This window comes from Panthera uncia (genome assembly GCF_023721935.1).
Source record: "Panthera uncia isolate 11264 chromosome D3 unlocalized genomic scaffold, Puncia_PCG_1.0 HiC_scaffold_8, whole genome shotgun sequence".
Lineage (NCBI taxonomy): Eukaryota > Metazoa > Chordata > Mammalia > Carnivora > Felidae > Panthera > Panthera uncia.
In genome coordinates, this window is record NW_026057586.1 from 75033376 (window position 1) to 75051629 (window position 18254).

General features: G+C 42.1%; 1 protein-coding gene across 1 annotated transcript in view; it reads left to right on the forward strand.

Moving 5' to 3' along the window:
• The window catches only part of COQ5 (coenzyme Q5, methyltransferase), a 16610-nt gene extending 1054 nt beyond the window's left edge, over nt 1-15556 (forward strand). The window contains exons 2-7 of the mRNA XM_049619236.1: nt 2398-2547; nt 6401-6622; nt 11117-11223; nt 13745-13833; nt 14599-14710; nt 14791-15556. Of these exons, the coding sequence (XP_049475193.1) occupies nt 2398-2547; nt 6401-6622; nt 11117-11223; nt 13745-13833; nt 14599-14710; nt 14791-14892 (782 nt within the window). The 3' untranslated portion in view covers nt 14893-15556. The remainder of the gene's footprint in view (nt 1-2397; nt 2548-6400; nt 6623-11116; nt 11224-13744; nt 13834-14598; nt 14711-14790) is intronic.
• Nucleotides 15557-18254: the final 2698 nt, after the last annotated feature.

The window sequence follows — 18254 nt, forward strand, 5'->3', positions numbered from 1 at the left end:
ACTCACGGACCGCGAGATCGTGACCTGGCTGAAGTCGGACGCTTAACCGACTGCGCCACCCAGGCGCCCCTGAGGAAAAGAACTATTTTAAAACTCCCATCTGTACCACTTATAATGGGGAAGGTATTGTGCCCATTTTACAGATGGGTATGGTGAGGCTCTGAGAGTTTCCTTCACTTGGCCTATGGTCACCCAGGAAATAAAGAGAAAGAAAGGGGCGCCTGAGTTAGGATTTTCAAATTTTAAATTTTTCAATTGAGTTAAAATTCTAATAAAATTAGAAACATTAAGCTGTTTTATTCCTTCATAAAAAAATGAATGAAGAGTAGTTTGAACAGTGTTTGCTACCTTCTGGTCATGTATTTACAATAGGGAGCAAGCATCTTCTCTATGCCTTGGCAAATTGCCATACTCCTTTCTAAGTTTCAATCAGCTTGTAACATTTTATCTTTTCACTTTCAAGGGTCATGAAATATCTCCAGGAATTCCTTTAGTGTGAGATTTTTTCACTGGCATCATTTCCTCTAGGACATCTTCAACCTTTTGTCACAACCACATCCTCATTTATGTCCATAAGTTCATCTTCACAAAGTTTTTCCAGCTGCGTAGCTAGAGTCTCTCGAGTATCAACGTTGTCAGCTGTTTCTCCTATAATCCCATGGACATTTCACTTCCAGTATTACCACTTTTCACTTCTTTGCGGTGCTTTCATTTTCGTTGGCCAATTTCCTCTTTTTTTTTAATATCTTTTTAACATTTATTCATTTTTGAGAGACAGAGAGAGACAGAGCATGAGCGGGGGTGGGGCAGAGAGAGAGGGAGACGCAGAACCTGAAGCAGGCTCCAGGCTCCCAGCTGTCAGCACAGAGCCCAACATGGGGCTCAGACTCAACAACAGTGAGATTAGACCTGAGTTGAAGTCAGACGCTTAACTGACTGAGCCATGCAGGCGCCCCGGCCAATTTCCTCTTTGAATTACCTAGTTTTGTAAAATGCCGCATGTGTTTACAACTGAGAGATAAGGAGGTAACACAACTACATGCTTTGCTGTCTGTGTGTGAACTGAATGACTGATGTGCAGTGACCTAGCAACCACAAACTTAAAGAAGTGACATGATTGGTTACTGATCGTGATATGTCTGTTATTTACAGATTGATTTATGAACTGAAGAACTACCAGCGGAGCTTGCACTGTATGCAATTACTCACAGTTTACATACCATTGGAACTGCATGATGTTGCTGGGGGACTGATGTTATTTAACTAAGCCACCATAACTGAAATTCATGTATATCAGAACCATGCAAAGCAAAAATTGCTTATACTCAGGGGGTTGAGCCTTAGTGTCCCTCAATACCCCAAAAGATGTTCAAAAGAAAAAAGCAAGCTTGGAGATCCTGGGGTTGAGAAAGGCACTCAAGATGGAGTTAAAGGAGGAGCTCTGTAGTGTGCTGATTCAGCAGAGGACAGTGATGGTTTGGATCTATGCCGCACATTTCATCTGAAACTCAAAGCGTCTCTCCTTCATTACCTAATTTAGCCTTATGGCAGGGTGATAGGGAGCTGACACTGAGTTTTTCATCTTACGGGCAGAGAAACAGGTGTAAAGCAGTTAAATGTAGCCTGTGCTTTAAAGTGTTTTGGATAGTAAATTCCTTTTCCAGTTAGCTCAGATTCCACATTCACCCTTGATCCTATTAGATTAATGAGAAAATTTAGGAGGGCCCTCTGCAGTGTGGCTTGGCCCTAAATTGTACCTGTTGTTTTTCTCTGTGATCCCAGCAGAGATGAACTGAGAACTTCCCATCTATTAGCCATGTCTTTCCAATGGTTTTGTTGTTTTTCTACTATAATAACCATTAGAAAAATTCCATACCCCCCCACCCCACGACATCCTCTAAGAACTGGAAACCTATTTAGTACCAAGTAGGTGTGTGGCATTATTGAGGCATTGGTCCTAGATAAAGGTAACTAAGACAGCAGAAAAGAAGTTGGTTTCCTACCTAGAATAATTTAAGCCTTTTTAAAAAGAGGTTAAGGGGTAGATTGAGGGGGCACCTGGGTGGCTCAGTTTGTTGAGCGTCTGAATTCGGCTCAAGATTCGATGATCTTGCAGTTTGTGAGTTCGAGCCCCACATTGGGCTTGCTGCTGTCAGCACAGAGCCCACTTCGGATTTTCTGTCTCCCTCTTTCTGCACCCACTGCACTCTCTCAAAAATAAATAAACATTAAAAAAAGGGGGGGGGGTGGTAGATTTGGGCATCAAGCATTATAGCTTAATTTCAACAAAGACAGGCAACTTCAGGGGAGAAAAGCTTCATCCTCTTTCATTTAGGACTTCCCCAAGTTAATCGTGTTAATAGCACAATTAATTGTGTTGTATTTCTCCTATGTCAGTCTATCATGTGTTTGAAAGTGTGGCCAAGAAGTATGATGTGATGAATGATATGATGAGCCTTGGTATCCACCGTATTTGGAAGGATTTGCTGCTCTGGAAGATGCGCCCGTTTCCTGGGACCCAGCTGCTCGATGTTGCTGGAGGCACAGGTAATGTCCAGTTGAGAATCCTTGAGTATCCTGAGCATTATTTTACGGAAGTTAGTGTTTCTTGTTGGAATGAGCTAGCTTAACTACCATTAGGCTGAAGATGGTAATTGAAAATCAATATACTTCTTTCTTTAAATTTTTTTAATGTTTATTTATTTTGAGAGAGAGAGAGAGAGAGAGAGAGACAGTGTGCATGGGGGAGGGGCAGAGAGAGGAGAGAGAGTGGGGGAGGGGCACAGAGAGAGGAGAGAGAGAATCCACACCGCTGTCAGCACAGAGCCTGATGTGGGGCTCAAATTCATGAAATGGTGAGATCATAAATTGAGTCTAGATCAAGAGTTGGATGCTTAGCCCACTGAGCCACTTAGGTACCCCCAAAATCAATATACTTCTAAGAAACGTTTAACTAAATATCACTCAAAAGCACAAAATATCAACTTTATGCCTATCATTTTTCTAAAATGCACAGGTTACAAAGTAAATAGATTACTTTTTACTCCAGCAACATCTCACCCTCTACTTGACCATTTTCTTTTCTTTTTTTATTTATTTTTGAGAGAGAGAGAGAGAGCACGAGCAGGGCAAGTGACATAGAGATAGGGAGACACAGAATCTGAAGCAGACTGCAGGCTCCAAGCTGTGAGCTGTCAGCACAGAGCCCGATGTGCGGCTCGAACTCACAAGCTGTGAGATCACGACCTCAGCCAAAGTCGGATGCTTAACCGACTGAGCCACCCAGGCACCCGACCATTTTATTTTCTGTTTAACCTTTAATCCACTTTCCCTTTTTCTTTGGGGAGGATGCCTTTTACAATATTCCATAAGCTCTCTAGACAACCTTTTCTGCTCAATCCACTATCACATCAGAAATCAAAATCTCAATTGTGTTTTGTTTTTTTTGAGCAGCAGGCAAAAGTTTATTAGAATATAAGATTAGAAAGAATTGTAGGAAAACTCTCTTTACAGACAGGGGACGTTTGAAAGTGAATGCCCCAAAAGCTCAATTGTTTATATGTGGTTCTTTGTTACTTGATGCACACTAGGCATTTGGGGAGAAAATGTCACGGGTTTCTAAAATGCATCTTGGGATGTTATCAAATGGTTAATTTACATGTTAAATTACATTAGAATAATGTGTCATACAATGTAATAATGTCATAATCTATACCAATTGAATAATATGGAATAACAAATTACAGAACAGTCTCCATGTGTGAAACATGTTTCTGTCTGGTCCTCTCCTCAATGGAAGCTCAGAAAGCAGTAAGACACCTTGTTCAGTGGAAGACAATTTAACAGAATCTATTACAATTTAGAATCTTTAGGGGCTCCTGGATGGCTCAGTTGGTTAAGCATCTGACTTGTGGTTTCAGCTCAGGTCATGATCTCAAGCCTTATGAGATGCAGCTCTTCATCAGGCTCCACGCTGATAGTGCGGAGCCTACTTGGGATTCTTTCTCTCCCTCTCCCCCTGTTCCCTGCTCCTGTGCGCTCTCTTTCTCAAAAATAAATAAAACTTTTTTAAAAATCTAGAATCTTTATAGTCTAGGATCCTACAATTCCAATTCTCCATGTGTAGTCTAAAAAAAAGAAAAAAATAACTTGCACAAAGATACAGATATAGAAAGGGTTCAGTCAGAGCTGCTTACATCTGTGGCTTAACCCGTAACATTACTGCATACTGGCAACTGCCCATTTAGAAAATGTAATTAGAAGGTAATCCCATATATTAAAAAAGACATTTTAAAAATATATAGCTACAAATATGCTCACTGCATCATTTTTAGTAGTAGTGAAAAATTGGAAGTAACCTATTTCTGCCTCAGTAAAGAAATTGTTTTAAATTAAGATACATCCCTTCTACGAAATATTATGTAGCTATTTAAATGGATGCTATAAATACTGGTGGAAAGTTCTCAAGGACATATTCAGTGGGAAGAGAAAGAAAACAAGTTGTGTAACTATGTGTAGAATATCCCTGTGTAGGTTTTAAGTTGTTTTATAGGAGTACGTATAAAGTACTTAAATATATAGAAAAGTGACCAGAGAATGCCTAATTTGTTGCAGAGACTGGAAAAACTTAAGAAGATATATTTCTTGCAAATAGCGTAAGGATAACAAAGACAACTTTGTAACAAAGGAAATGCGATCCTAGAAAGCACTGTTTTGGCCCAAACAGTATTTACCTGGTCACGATAACATAAACACTTTTGATTTTCAGCTTTTAGACTCTAACCAACAAAGCAGAGGAGACATAATTATAGCGGTAGAACAATGTATGTTATCAGTCATGACGGCATTAAACTTCACACAATAGAAGGCTGAAGGGGTTCAAGAGGTACCATCTGTAGCTGATGAGATAGAAATAAAATATTAATTAGTCTGTTACTCTAGTTTACAAAGGGATCTGTGAGGAACTATGAAATGTGATACAAATATATTGGGAAGATGGAGGCAACCAGAGAAGAGGGGCGGGGTATCATTATAAGCACGGTAAGTAAAGAGCTGGAACCAACAGAAGGAACAGCTGAAAGAGTTGAGAAAGATGGTCTCTAGGGAGCTGAACTGGGCATGGGAAGTGGTAGGGCAGGGAACCATTGCTGGTAACTATACCCTTATGTTGCTTTCCTAACAATTATTAGAGACTAGAAGGGCTTCACACTAAGCACTTGACACTGGTTGTGTCTGGAGAGGGTATGGAGAAAGAATGGAACTTTTATGTTTTCTTCTAAATATTTAGATGAGTCTTTTGTAGTGAGAACGTATCCATGCATTACTTATGCTATTTTTTTTTAAGTTTTGTTTTTTGTTTTTTGTTTTTCTTTAAGTAGGCTCGATGCCCAGCGTGGAACCCAGTGGGGGGCTTGAACTCACGATGCTGAGATCAAGACCTGAGCTAAAATCAAGAGTTGGATGCTCAACCAACTGAGCCACCCAGGCGCCTTAAAAGGTTTTTAAGAATATTAGAAATTAACAGGGAACCTGGCTGGTTCAGTTGATAGAACATGCAACTCTTTTTTTCTCAATTTTTTATTTTAGAGAGAGAGAGAGTGAGAGAGCACAAGCAGGGGAGGGGCAGGGGGAGAGAAAGAGAGAGAGAGAGAGAGGGAGAGAGAGAATCCTAAGCAGCCTCCACACTCAGCGCAGAACCCGACTCGGGACCCTGGGATCATGACCTAAGCCAAAATCAAGAGTTGGGTGTTCAACAACTGAGCCACCCAGGTGTCCCAAGTGTCTGACTCTTGATTTCAGCCCAGGTCATGATCTCACGGTTCATGGGATGGACATGTCGAGCTTTGCACTGACAGCACGGAACCTGCTTGGGTCTCTCTCTCTCTCTCTCTCTCTCTCTCTCTGCCCCTCTGCCACTCCTGCGTATGTGCGTGCTCTCTCTCTCAAAATAAATAAAATAAACATTAAAAAATAAAATGAAATCTTAAAAAATATATTAGAAGGGACACCTGGGTGGCTCAGTTGGTTAAGCATCCAGCTAACTCTTGGTTCCAGTTCAGGTCAAGTTCTCACAGTTTGTGGGTTCAAGCCCCATGTCAGGTTCTGCGCTGGCAGCACAGAGCCTGCTTGGGATCCTCTCTCTCCCCCCTCCCCTGTTTGTGCTTGCTTTTTCTCTCTCTCAAAATTAAATAAGTAAGCTTTAAATGTATATATATATATATATATATATATATGAAGTTTTTAAAAATTGATGTTAGTAGTTACTATATAAATGAAGAGAAATTTCGATTTTTGTACACTCCTCAAATCTTGTCCCTTTGTATCTCTGTTTGGGTTTTGGAAATGCTGGGGTTTTGTTTGTATTTGTGTTTGCATCTTTCCTCCTGTTGGCTTTCCACAGGTGACATTGCATTCCGGTTCCTTAATTATGTTCAGGCACAGCATAAGGGAAAGCAGAAGAGGCAGTTACGGGCCCAGCAAAATTTATCCTGGGAAGAAATTGCCAAAAAGTACCAAAATGAAGAGGACCCCTTGGGCGGTTCCCGGGTTGTGGTCTGTGACATCAACAAGGAGATGCTAAAGATTGGAAAGCAGAAAGCCCATGCTCGGGGATACAAAGCTGGTAAGTCAGTCCTACAGAAAGTAGACACTACAGAAATGTTTGTGTCCTTTTTGTTTTTTTGGTTTTTTTTTAACATTTATTTTTGAGGGGCGCCTGGGTGGCTCAGTCGGTTAAGCGTCTAACTTCAGCTCAGGTCACGATCTCGCAGTCCGTGAGTTCGAGCCCCGCGTCAGGCTCTGGGCTGATGGCTTAGAGCCTGGAGCCTGCTTCCAATTCTGTGTCTCCCTCTCTCTCTGCCCCTCCCCCGTTCATACTCTGTCTCTCTCTGTCTCAAAAATAAATAAACATTAAAAAAAATTTAAAAAAAACATTTATTTTTGAGAGACAGAAAGAGACAGAGCACGAGCAGAGGAGGGGCAGACAGAGAGGGAGACACAGAAACCAAGGTAAGCTCCAGGCTCTGAGCTGTCAGCACAGAGCCCAACGCAGGGCTGGAACCCACAAACCAGGAGATTATGACCTGAGCTGAAGTCAGACACTTAACCAACTGAGTCAACCAGGCGCCCCATTTTTGTATGTTTATGAAATGAGATATATAAAATGTTGAAGAGCTTTATTTTTCAGCTTCCAAAAACGTACAGATAGGCAGGAATCAATGATAATTTGCATGAATCCAGTTTGTATGCTGTTATGTACATTATTTCAGCAACCCAGGGAGTTAGATTATCAGCCCCATGTGACTGAGCGGATAACCAAAGCCCAAAAAGTTGAAGTGTCCTACTCAAGTCACACAACTTTTAAATAGGCAGACCCCAATTTGGAGCTGAATCTTCTGATCTTAGCCCTTAGGCCCTGAGACAGTTTTGCTTTCAATTCCCGGCAACTCCCTGCTGACCCCAGTGTCCTGTTTTTGAGCCATATCATATCCCATCAGTACTCAAAGGGGTTGACAGATGTGGTAGCTGAGAAGGTGCTTTGCCCCTAAAGCAGAAACATGTCCTTCAGACACAAGGAGTGCAAGCAGCTGACAGCCTCCAGCTCTTACAACTTTTAGGCTCTGCCTCAGCTTCCAAGTTGGGCTCTTTTCTGGCAGGGTTCCAGAGCTCCCTATAGGCTTGGCTAAGCTTTATCAGATCTGCACTGATCTGTAGGCTTTCTCTGCTCAGTCTTGCTTCCTCTTCCTTTTATCTTCCCTGGGTGTTCTCCCCTGCACTCCCCCTCCAAAACAAACAAACAAACAAACAAAACATTTGCACTCCTCCATCATCTCAGCATGTTTCTTGCTTTTTTTTTTTTTTTTTTTAATTATTTTATCAGCATCTGTTTTTCAGAGGCCCCAGCTGATAGAGTTAAAGAAACACCTGTAAACAGTACTCTCAGCAGCAGACAGGAGGGTGACTGCACATCTCTGGGAACCCACTGCAACCTGAAAATGGACAGTTTGTGCCCTGGCTTAAAGACCTAGATTTCACATTTCGCTTTCTGTTTGTTTTCATATTTTAAAATACTTTCCCCCAGTTTTTTCCAAGTAGAAGTAAGGATCCGGCAGCCACACCACCGTTTAGCTCACTTTTCACAGCTGCTGCACTGCCCTCTTCCCAGCTCGCCAAGCACTGCAGGCAGCCACTGTGTGAGACAGTGGGATAGGACAAAGAAAATAAAGTCCCTCAGGTCACCATCAGCGTTCCTGGCCTCCCCTTCCCCCACCAGGAGTGTCTATGGTTATTTTAGTTCAATTCTTCCTCCTCCTCCTCCTCCCACCCCCAGAACAAGCTGCCTAGACGAACAACCCATTTGGCCTACAAGATGAAGGGCTCTTTTGTTAACCATCAACGCTGATCAGAAAGCAGACAGTCCCTAGTGTTTTTAGACAAAGGCACTATGTTTCCTTACTCCTACTGAAAAACGTGTTTCCCTTCCCTCTGGTGCTTAGCTGTAAAGAATGGAGAACAACGAAAGAAATGATAGGCAGTGTTCCATTTCTGGATTCACCTCTTCCATACCATAGCTTGCCCTTCAGCCTCTCCCAACTGCCAAGACAAATCCACTGGCATAGGAATTACCAAGTGCTGCATAGGACAGTTTTTTATCTTTCCTCCTGGCTTTGTCAGTCTCCGATAATGATGTCTTTGTAAAAACTCTCATGCAAAAAGAGTTGAAACTAAGGAGGATCCTAGAAATTATTTTGTAATAGTAAAAGTTAATGTGAAAGGCATATTTATGTGTAGCGCTGTTTATTTGTATTTTATGTGGAGCACTTCTTCCCCAAATGTAAGCTCTGTGGGCTGGAGCTTTAAACAAATTATTTCATAGGTTATAAAAGTGGTATATTTAGGAGAACTTTTGGATTTTGGAAAAGTATTAAGAAGAAAGTAAATGTTACCTATAATTGCAAATCATTTTCATTTCCTTTTTATGAAATTAAAGCCTTCCTGTATATACAAATTTAGTATCCTGCCCTAATTCAGCATTGTATCATGAGATTTTTCTATGTCATTAAAAATTCCTTAAAATCATTATTTATTATATTCTCCTGTATGGATGTGAATCATGAAGATTTCACATAACCAATTTACATAACCAATAACCAACTGATCTTTCATTTTTTTTCTAGTGTTTTTGCACATTGCACAGCATTGTAACATCCATATTTGTAAATTTTTGCATGCGTTTGTTAATTTTTTTACCTTCTATATAACCTTGGACAATTGTTTAAACTCTTTACATTTCAATTACTTTATCTATAAAATGGAGAGAATAGGGACGCCTGGGTGGCTCAGTCTGTTAAGTGGCCGACTTCAGCTCAGGTCATGATCTCGCGGTTTGTAAGTTCAAGCCCTGCATCGAGCACTGTGCTAACAGCTTAGAGCCTGGAGCCTGCTTTGGATTCTGTGTCTCCCTCTCTCTCACCCTCTCATTCACTCACACTGTGTCTCTGTCTCTCTCAAAAATAAATAAACTTAAAAAAAATTTTTAAATAAAGAGAATAAAAACCACCTTATAGAAGGAGGTAATATACCATAGCTATTGAAAAACACAGGCTCTGGGATAAAACAACCTGAGTTCCAGTCCCTCCATATGACCTTGGGTAAGCTGCTTTAACCTTTCTGATACTCAGCTTTGCTCATCTAAAACGTGAGGATGATAATAAGAGCTATCCCATGGAGTTGGTATGAGAATGTGATAAGATAATGTATTTAAAGTGATAATACAGACCCTGCCACCAAGGGGTCGGAGCAGTTGCAATGATGATGATGATGATGATGTCATCAATGTCCTCCTCCTAAAAATCAAATAGCTGGGTCAAAGGGTATGCTTATTTTTATTTTATTTTTATTTTATTTTATTTATGCTTGTTAACTACTGCTAGTTTGCTTTCCAGGGAGGTTATTTTCATTTACTGTCCTCTACAGAGCTTTCCTTCTATATTGCATTTTATGTCTAATTCACTGCAAGTTGGGTAATACTAAAGCCAAATCAGTATCCTTAGAGGACATAGCCACCGTTATAGGGTTCCCTTGGGTGTTTTCTGAATTTGTGACCAGACTTGGGTCTTGACCCTTTAATTCTCCAATAGAACCAATATAACTAGGCTAAATTGTGTACTTAGAATACTTCCAATGACACTCTGATACTCTTATTTTTTTATTTTTTAAAATTATTTTTAACATTTTATTTATTTTCAAGAGAGAGACAGAATGTGAGTGGGGGAGGGGCAGAGAGAGAGGGAGACAGAATCCACGAAGCAGGCTCCAGGCTCTGAGCTGTCAGCACGGAGCCCAACCTGGGGCCCGAACCCATGAACTATGAGATCATGGCTTGAGCCAAAGTCAGACACTTAACCGACTAAGCCACCCAGGTGCCCTTTAAAAACATTTTTTTTTAATGTTTCATTTCCTCTGATACTCTTATTAACTCCACTTTACAGATGAGGAAACCAAGTCAAAGTAGTTTATTCAAGATTATATAGCTAATAAATGGTGAAGCTGGAGTTAGAACCCGGGCAGTCTAACCCCAGGACCCGGGATCTTAACCACGGTGCTTTACACAAAACACTTAGTTGGGTAAAGGTTGCTTGAGGGTGGGCATAACTAAGTATTCATCAGGTTTTACTCTGAGACCCTTGGGGAAAGAACTTCCTGCTGACTTCAAGAAATCCTCAGGGGGACAGGACACCTTGAAGACAGTGGCCAGGAACCCAGTGATGAAGGCAGGCGTGTGATGGTTGCTGATACCACATGTATGGTATTTGCCCAGCGCCAAACTGTTCTCCATTTCTCCCACACCAACTAGGTAGGTGTCCAATGATTCAGTTCAATTCTGAGACTAATCCAGAGTTAGTCTCAGATTCCACAGATTTAGAGGCTCCGTACTATAAGACTCCCCCCACTTGAGAAGTCAGCCATCTAGGGGGTGTCCAGGCTGCCCATGATTCTGCCTGGCTGACTACACAAATTGGGGGGTTCCCATGATGCCCTCCTCAGGTTTGACAATTCACTGGGTGCAGAAGAGACAGCTACCCAGACTGAGACCAGAAATGATTTTCTCTTTCAGGACTTGCTTGGGTATTGGGAGATGCTGAAGAACTGCCCTTTGATGATGACAAGTTTGATGTTTACACTATTGCCTTTGGGATCCGGAATGTCACACACATTGATCAGGTATGAATGGCTGCATCCTCAGCTTGAGTGACTCTCACGATATTAGATCTCCTGGAATGGCCCCACGGAAAAGGAGGAAGGAGGGAGAGATTCTTCACTCGAACCGGCTCTTGAGTGGAATGACCATGTCAGGCTTAGGGGCTTCAATCCTTGAAGTTGCCAATTTTCCTACTCACAAAATTGAAAAAGACCAAGACCACAGAGCAGATCCTCATAGAAGCCTTTGTTGCTTGGGTTGGTATTCACATCTTTGAGCTGTCTGTCTTGCTCTGGCATTCCGTCTGTTTCCTCTCATTTGTGAAGTTGTCTGACTCTGAGTTTGCAGATCAGTGGCATTTCCAAGGCCAACACAGAAAAAGGCAAACACTATTTTGGCAGAAGGTAGCTAGAGTAATGGGTTCCTCTATAGGGAGAAGGGAACATTCAGCTTGTAATCTGACACAGCTTTTTGTTCTTCTTTTTAAGATTTTATTTTTAAGTAATTTGTTTGTTTATTTATTTTGAGAGAGGGAGAGACAGCATGAGTTGGGGAGGGGCAGAGAGGAAGAAGAAAACCCCAAGTAGCCTCCATACTGCCAGCGCAGAGCCTGATACTGGGCTCAAACCCACAAACCATGAGATCATCACCTGAGCCGAAGTCAGATGCTTAACTGACTGAGCCACCCAGGCGCCCCTATATTTAAGTAATTTCTGCACCCAACTTGGGGCTCAAACTCAAAACCCTGAGATCAAGAGTCCCATGCTCCACTGACTGAGCCAGCCAGGCACCACCTGATGCAGTTCTTCTTTATTTCTACTTCAACATTCTATCCCAAAGCATTTGAAGGTAATAGGCAAGGTGCCACGTTTTGGTTCTATAATGGGGGCTCTAGTTATCTGGTTTCTCTGCTTTCGGTGGGACTTTTTTTTTTTTTTTTAGTGTTTATTTATTTTTGAGAGAGAGAGACAGTGTGGGCGGGGGAAGGGCAGAGAGAGAGAGGAAGACACAGGCTCTCACCTGTCAGCACAGAGCCTGACATGGGGCTTGAACTCCCAAACCGTAAGATCATGACCTGAGCTGAAGTTGGACTCTTAACCGACTGAGCCACTCAGCCACCTTGGTGGGACATCTTTATGATGCACTGCAGCTTGGTTTTTATGACCTGCTTGTGTATGTAGCCAGTTTATTATGTTAATTTAAAAAATGTTTTTGAATAGGTTCAAAGTACAAAAAGGTGTATCAGTGAAAGTATGCCTCCTATCCATGTGTCCCAACCATTCAGTGCATCCCCTCCCTCCAGACAATCACCAATTTCTTGTGTCAATGTCTTTATTGGTTTTTTCTTTTTTTATACAAATATTAGCATATGAAACATTTTGCTCATTGCTTTTTTTCCATTAAATATGTATCTTGGAGGGGCACCTGGGTGGTTCAGTCAGTTGAGTGTCCTACTTCAACTCGTGGTCATGATCTCGTGGTTCAGGAGTTCAAGCCCCGCATTGGGCTAGCTGATATCAGCACAGAGCCCACTTCGGATCCTCTGACCCCCTCTCTCACCCTCTCCTCCTCCCCTGCTCACATACACACATTCTCTCTCTTTCTCTCTCTCTCTCTCTTAAAAATAAACATTTATTTTATGCATATCCCAATAGATGCATTTCTATAAGATAGGTTCCTTGAAGTAAAATTGCTAGATCAAAAAGGATATCCACTGTGATTTAAATAAGTAATTGTAGGGATGCCTGGCTGGCTCTGTTGGTAGAGCATGTAACCCTTGATCTCGGGGTTGTAAGTTTGAACCCCACGTTGGGCAGAGTTTACTTTTTTTTTTTTTAATGTTTATTTTTGAGACAGAGAGCGCAGCAGAGGAGGGGTGGGGAGATACAGAGGATCCAAAGCAGGCTCTGTGCTGACAGCACCAAGCCCGATTCAAGACTTAAACCCATGAACCATGAGATCATGACCCGAGCTGAAGTAGGACACTGAACCAACTGAACCACCCGAACCACCCAGGTGCCCAAGAGTTTACTTTTAAAAATAAAGAAAAAAGGGGCACCTGGGTGGCTCAGTCAGTTCAGCATCTGACTTTGGCTGAGGTCATAATCTCAAGGTCCGTTAGTTCAAGCCCCATGTCCGGCTGTGTGCTGACAGCTCAGAGGCTGGAGCCTGCTTCGGATTCTGTGTCTCCCTCTCTTTCTGCCCCTCCCCTGCTCATACTCTGTCTCTCTCAAAAATAAACAAACATTAAAAAATAAAGAAAAAAAATCCTGAAATAAGCTTTTAATAAATAATAATTGTGAAATTGGCCACCATGTGGTTATACCAGTCTGAATGCTCCAAGTAACCTTCTTTTCGTGCCTATAAAATTTAGAATAGTGTAGGGTTATCTCTGCTACTACAGCTTTCCAGCTAAGAATGCACAAGGGAGCTATGGGAAATGCTAACTTTTATAATGCCCACCGAAGCTCGAGCTGTCTTGGCCTCATGGAATTGAGTGAGTTCTGCTGAGGAGTATGTTCTCTTGTTCCTTGTCTTGCTCAGGCACTCCAGGAAGCCCATCGAGTCCTGAAGCCAGGAGGACGGTTTCTCTGTCTGGAGTTTAGCCAAGTGAACAATCCCCTCATTTCCAGGTTGGCACTGTTAACAGGGCTTTATTCTCATTGTCTAGCCAAGGGCTTCCCATCCCCAAATGGACAGAAAATAACCAGTAAGCTAGAAGCATGAACCTCATAGTTCAGAGTCTCTAGGGGACACAGTGCCACCTCAGGTCAGCCAGTTCTAACGACAACACCTAAGCCAGAAGAATTTCAAAGGCTCAAGTTGGCCCACAGATGTATTTTGACTCATCAGTTTTTAAGAAATTGACTTAGATGTTCATATTTAAAAATCAGGAAGTTTTACATGAAAATTTCCAGCTTCAATTGAGAAATCAGATGTATGGCAACACTGAGAAAGCACTTATTCCCACATGGCAGTAGTCAGAGCTGAGTAGTGCTTGTCCCTTCTCCACTTTTTTTTAGATTTACTTATTTTGAGAGAGACAGAGCACAAGTGGGGAAAGGGCAGAGAGAGATGGGGACAGAGGATCCAAAGTGGGCTCCACGCTGATAGCAGAGAGCCCAATGCAGGGGCTCAAACCCATGAACCTGCTAGATCATGACCTGAGCCGAAGTCAGACACTCGACCAACTGAGCCACCCAGGCGCCCCACGCCTTCTCCACTTTTATGCTACTTCCTAATTGTACCTTGTTACTCCCTATTGGTCTTGCACCTGGCCCACATCGCTTATTTCAGGTACTGACCCTACAAGGCATTTGGATTTATGACTCCAGGCCTAAAACTTCTTGCTTATCAGGGGTCATGTTCTAATCTTAATCTTTCATCCTTTTCTTTAGGCTTTATGATCTGTATAGCTTCCAGGTCATTCCTGTCCTGGGAGAAGTCATCGCAGGAGATTGGAAGTCCTACCAATACCTTGTAGAGAGTATCCGACAGTTCCCACCTCAGGTACAAAACCATAATTTTACAACAAAGGGCCTGGAGTTTAAATCCAGGTGATCCTTGCTGTATCTTTCTTTGTGTTTTAGGAGGAGTTCAAAGAGATGATAGAGGATGCGGGTTTTGAGAAAGTGACTTACGAAAGTCTCACGTCAGGCATTGTGGCCATTCATTCTGGCTTCAAACTGTAACTCCTTTGCTGTTCTGGAGTGTGTACCAGTCACATCCTGTCGAAAGCCTGGAAGTAAAGGAAGTGAGACCAGTAGCAGAACATCTCCTCTTAAGGAGGTGGGCCTTGGACTCATGTTCTGATGTGACCAATCTCCAAGTGGAAGAACCAGATTCCTGTCACTTTGTTGCAACTTTCATTGGGAGCTGCTTCAGGCCTTCTCCCAGAGGTATTTGGTCTATATTTTGTGCTCAACTCCTGCTAATTTTTCTTGGCCGTGCAGTGTGTAGTTGAGGTAAAACTTCTCATTTTTTAAGTGTATTTGTAGCTTCTCTGCTGGTGCTGCCTTCCAGAGGGATAATGAATCATTTGAATCCAACGATTATGTGAACTAGAAAATGTCCTAGCTGTACCTGAGTCAGCCTTCCAGCCTAGGACTAAGTCTGGGGCCAAAAACCAGGGCCCAAGTCAGAGGGCTAACAATCACAACTAGAATTATGAACTGAACCACTAAAGGAGTTTACAATTTGTGCACTATTTGTTATTTCTTCTTGGGGAGGGATCAGTGAGGGAAATACATTTTTGTCAACACTCACTCATTCCTCTTCCACCAAAAACGACTACTGTATCCTCAGTGCCTGTCATGAAGAAAACAATAAATCCTTGTTGAAAGAATAAATGTACCAGCCAACTCCTGCTTTTGTGTTTTATATGGAGAGCTTTTTTTTTTTTTTTTGAGAGAGAGAGGGCGCGCGCACAAGCAGGAGACCAGGAAGGGGAGGAGCAGGGAGAAAATCCCAAGCAGGTTCCACTCCCGGCATCAAGCCCAACATGGGGCTCAATCTCACAACCTTGAGATCTTGACCAGAGCCAAAATCAAGAGTTGGACACTTAACTGAGCCACCCAGGCACCCCTCGAGAGCTTCTTTATCAGAATACGTTTGAAGGGTTCTATAGCCAAAAAAATTATAAAAGTTTGAAAACTATCTAGCCTACCCACCCTCTCCGCCCCAGTACTAAGGGGCAGAGCTGGGCAGAGCACTCATCTCCTCAGTACAGTCTACTGTTTGATGTTAAAGCGAGGCCATAAATATTGCGAAGTGAATGAAGCTTATGGTTTTTAAGGGATTTTAGTAAGAAACTGCAGAAAGCAACCTGTGACTTGGCTGGCCATGTATTAATTGTGGTGAACTTAGTTCAAGGGTATTTCAGAAGCCTTCAGGTATATGCTGCGTCTTGGTCCAGCACAGTGGGGGTCATTTATGTACCTTCACTCACAAGATCTTGCCCTGTCATTGAAAAGCTTTCAGGGGCACCTGGGTGGCTCAATCAGTTCAGCATTTCGGCTCAGGTCATGATCTCACGGTTCGTGAGATCAAGCCCCACGCTGGATTCCAAGCTGACAGTGTGGAGCCTGCTTGCGATTCTCTCTCTCTTCCCCTTCCCGGCTCACAAGTATACATTCTCTAATATTAAAAATAAATAAAGTTTTCAGACACACAGCTATCTATATACAACTATCTCAAAGAATAGCAAAAGAACATTTGACAAGCCTTAACCCTTAGATAAACTTTTAGCTTACATTTTCTCAGCCAGCTGGCCTTTGAAATTACAATTAACAAGCAGCAGACACTGGAAGGAATTTCATAAACCATCAGCCCAGTTCTATCTCCCTGGCAAAGTGGTTTTCTCACATCTGAATCAAAAACATAGGGGTACCTGGGTGGCTCAGTCAGTTAAGCATGACTCGTGATTTTTGGCTCGGGTCATGATCTTTCCATTGATGGGATCAAGCCCTGCATTGGGCAGCTCTGTGCTGACAGCCCAGAGCCTGCTTAAGATTCTCTCTCTGCCCCTCCCCTGAACCTGCATACTCTCTCTCAAACATTTAAAAATAAAATAATTAAAAACTGCCACTTTCAGGCAGTAGATATGGGCCTGATCAAATTAGAACTCCCCAATGTCCAGCCATTTGTGGACTTCTACCAGCTCTAGGATCTATTGCTGGCAGACTATTTGGAAGTAGAGATAACTGAACAGGACTGATACATCTTTAAAAGCTTCAAATCGAAATATAGAAAGAGGAGAAAAAAGAGGAAATATAGAAATATAGAAAGAGGAGAAAAAGAAAAATGAACTATGGGAACATCTTCAGTCTGTTTATATAAATACAAACCTAAATCAACTCAGTTGTATTGTTCCACAGAACCTCATCCTTCTTCCCTGCAGCAAGCAGGGGGGAAATCCTCCCATTTTAACTACTGTAATAAACAGGAAAAACAATGGTTTGCCTCTTTACCCTGAAACTTTCCCAATCCTAACATAGCTCAATTTCACTACGATTCCTAAAACGCCAAGTTCTGGTAATAATAATCTCCCAAAGATATTACAACCTAATGCTGTTCTTAAGCTGGAGTCCTCTCAACTCTATCCTCCCCTTCTGTGCTAGCAATAGCTCAGCTGCTCAGAAATCCTAATTGCATCTCACAGATCCAAAGTAAAATAAAAAGCCTGACTTCACGTGAACACTGAAAATATAGGGAAACCAGAAAGCCAGGACCTTCCTTGCAACTTCCCAAGATGAGCGTGGGTTGTTTCAGCCTCCAGCATATTTCCTTTATACCTACAAAAGTCAAGTCTGCTATATTTGTTTTTCTTCATAGAAACGACTTAAGTCTTCTTAAAATTGATAGCAGGAAACCTTTAATGAAAGTTACTTATCCACAGCTTTAATTGGGTCTTTTAATGAAAGCCTCAATTCACATTTAATTGTTAATGGGGTTTCTAAGTACAGCTAGTTAAAGCACAGCACAGCAGGCTTACACGTTTAAATTCCTGCAAAGACTTTATTAGAATCACATGGACGGCTGCTGCTCAGAAACTTTCATTTTCCTTTTTAAGACCACTTTTAATCTTGAGTGTCCTTTTGGGACAAGGCAGGAAAAGGGTGGGGGGGGGGGCGCGGATAGACCACACCCCAGAAAATTTCTCATTAGCTCAACTTTGTAATTGGCTTATTTTACAGCCATAGAAAGCTTTGGTGAAGTTCTACACATTCATCACCTCCCAAGGCCCAAGGTCCAGAACATTCTACATCTTTTAACAAAATGAGCACTTAAGGATAATATTTATCAGATTAGCCATAATATTTAATCCGAAAGTTTCTCTGCCATGTATTTCTCAACATGCACTTCTGAGTAGTAGGTCTTCCATGCAGAACAGCTGCAGGATGGGAGAGATGAAAGACTCAAGAGCATGAGGCACAGGCCAGTCTATTAAATCCCACAGAAACCAACTTCGAAGACTGACTCCCACTAACCTAATCAAGATCAAGTGATGCGCCATCTTCAAACCTAGATTTGAACAAATCGTAACTAACACACA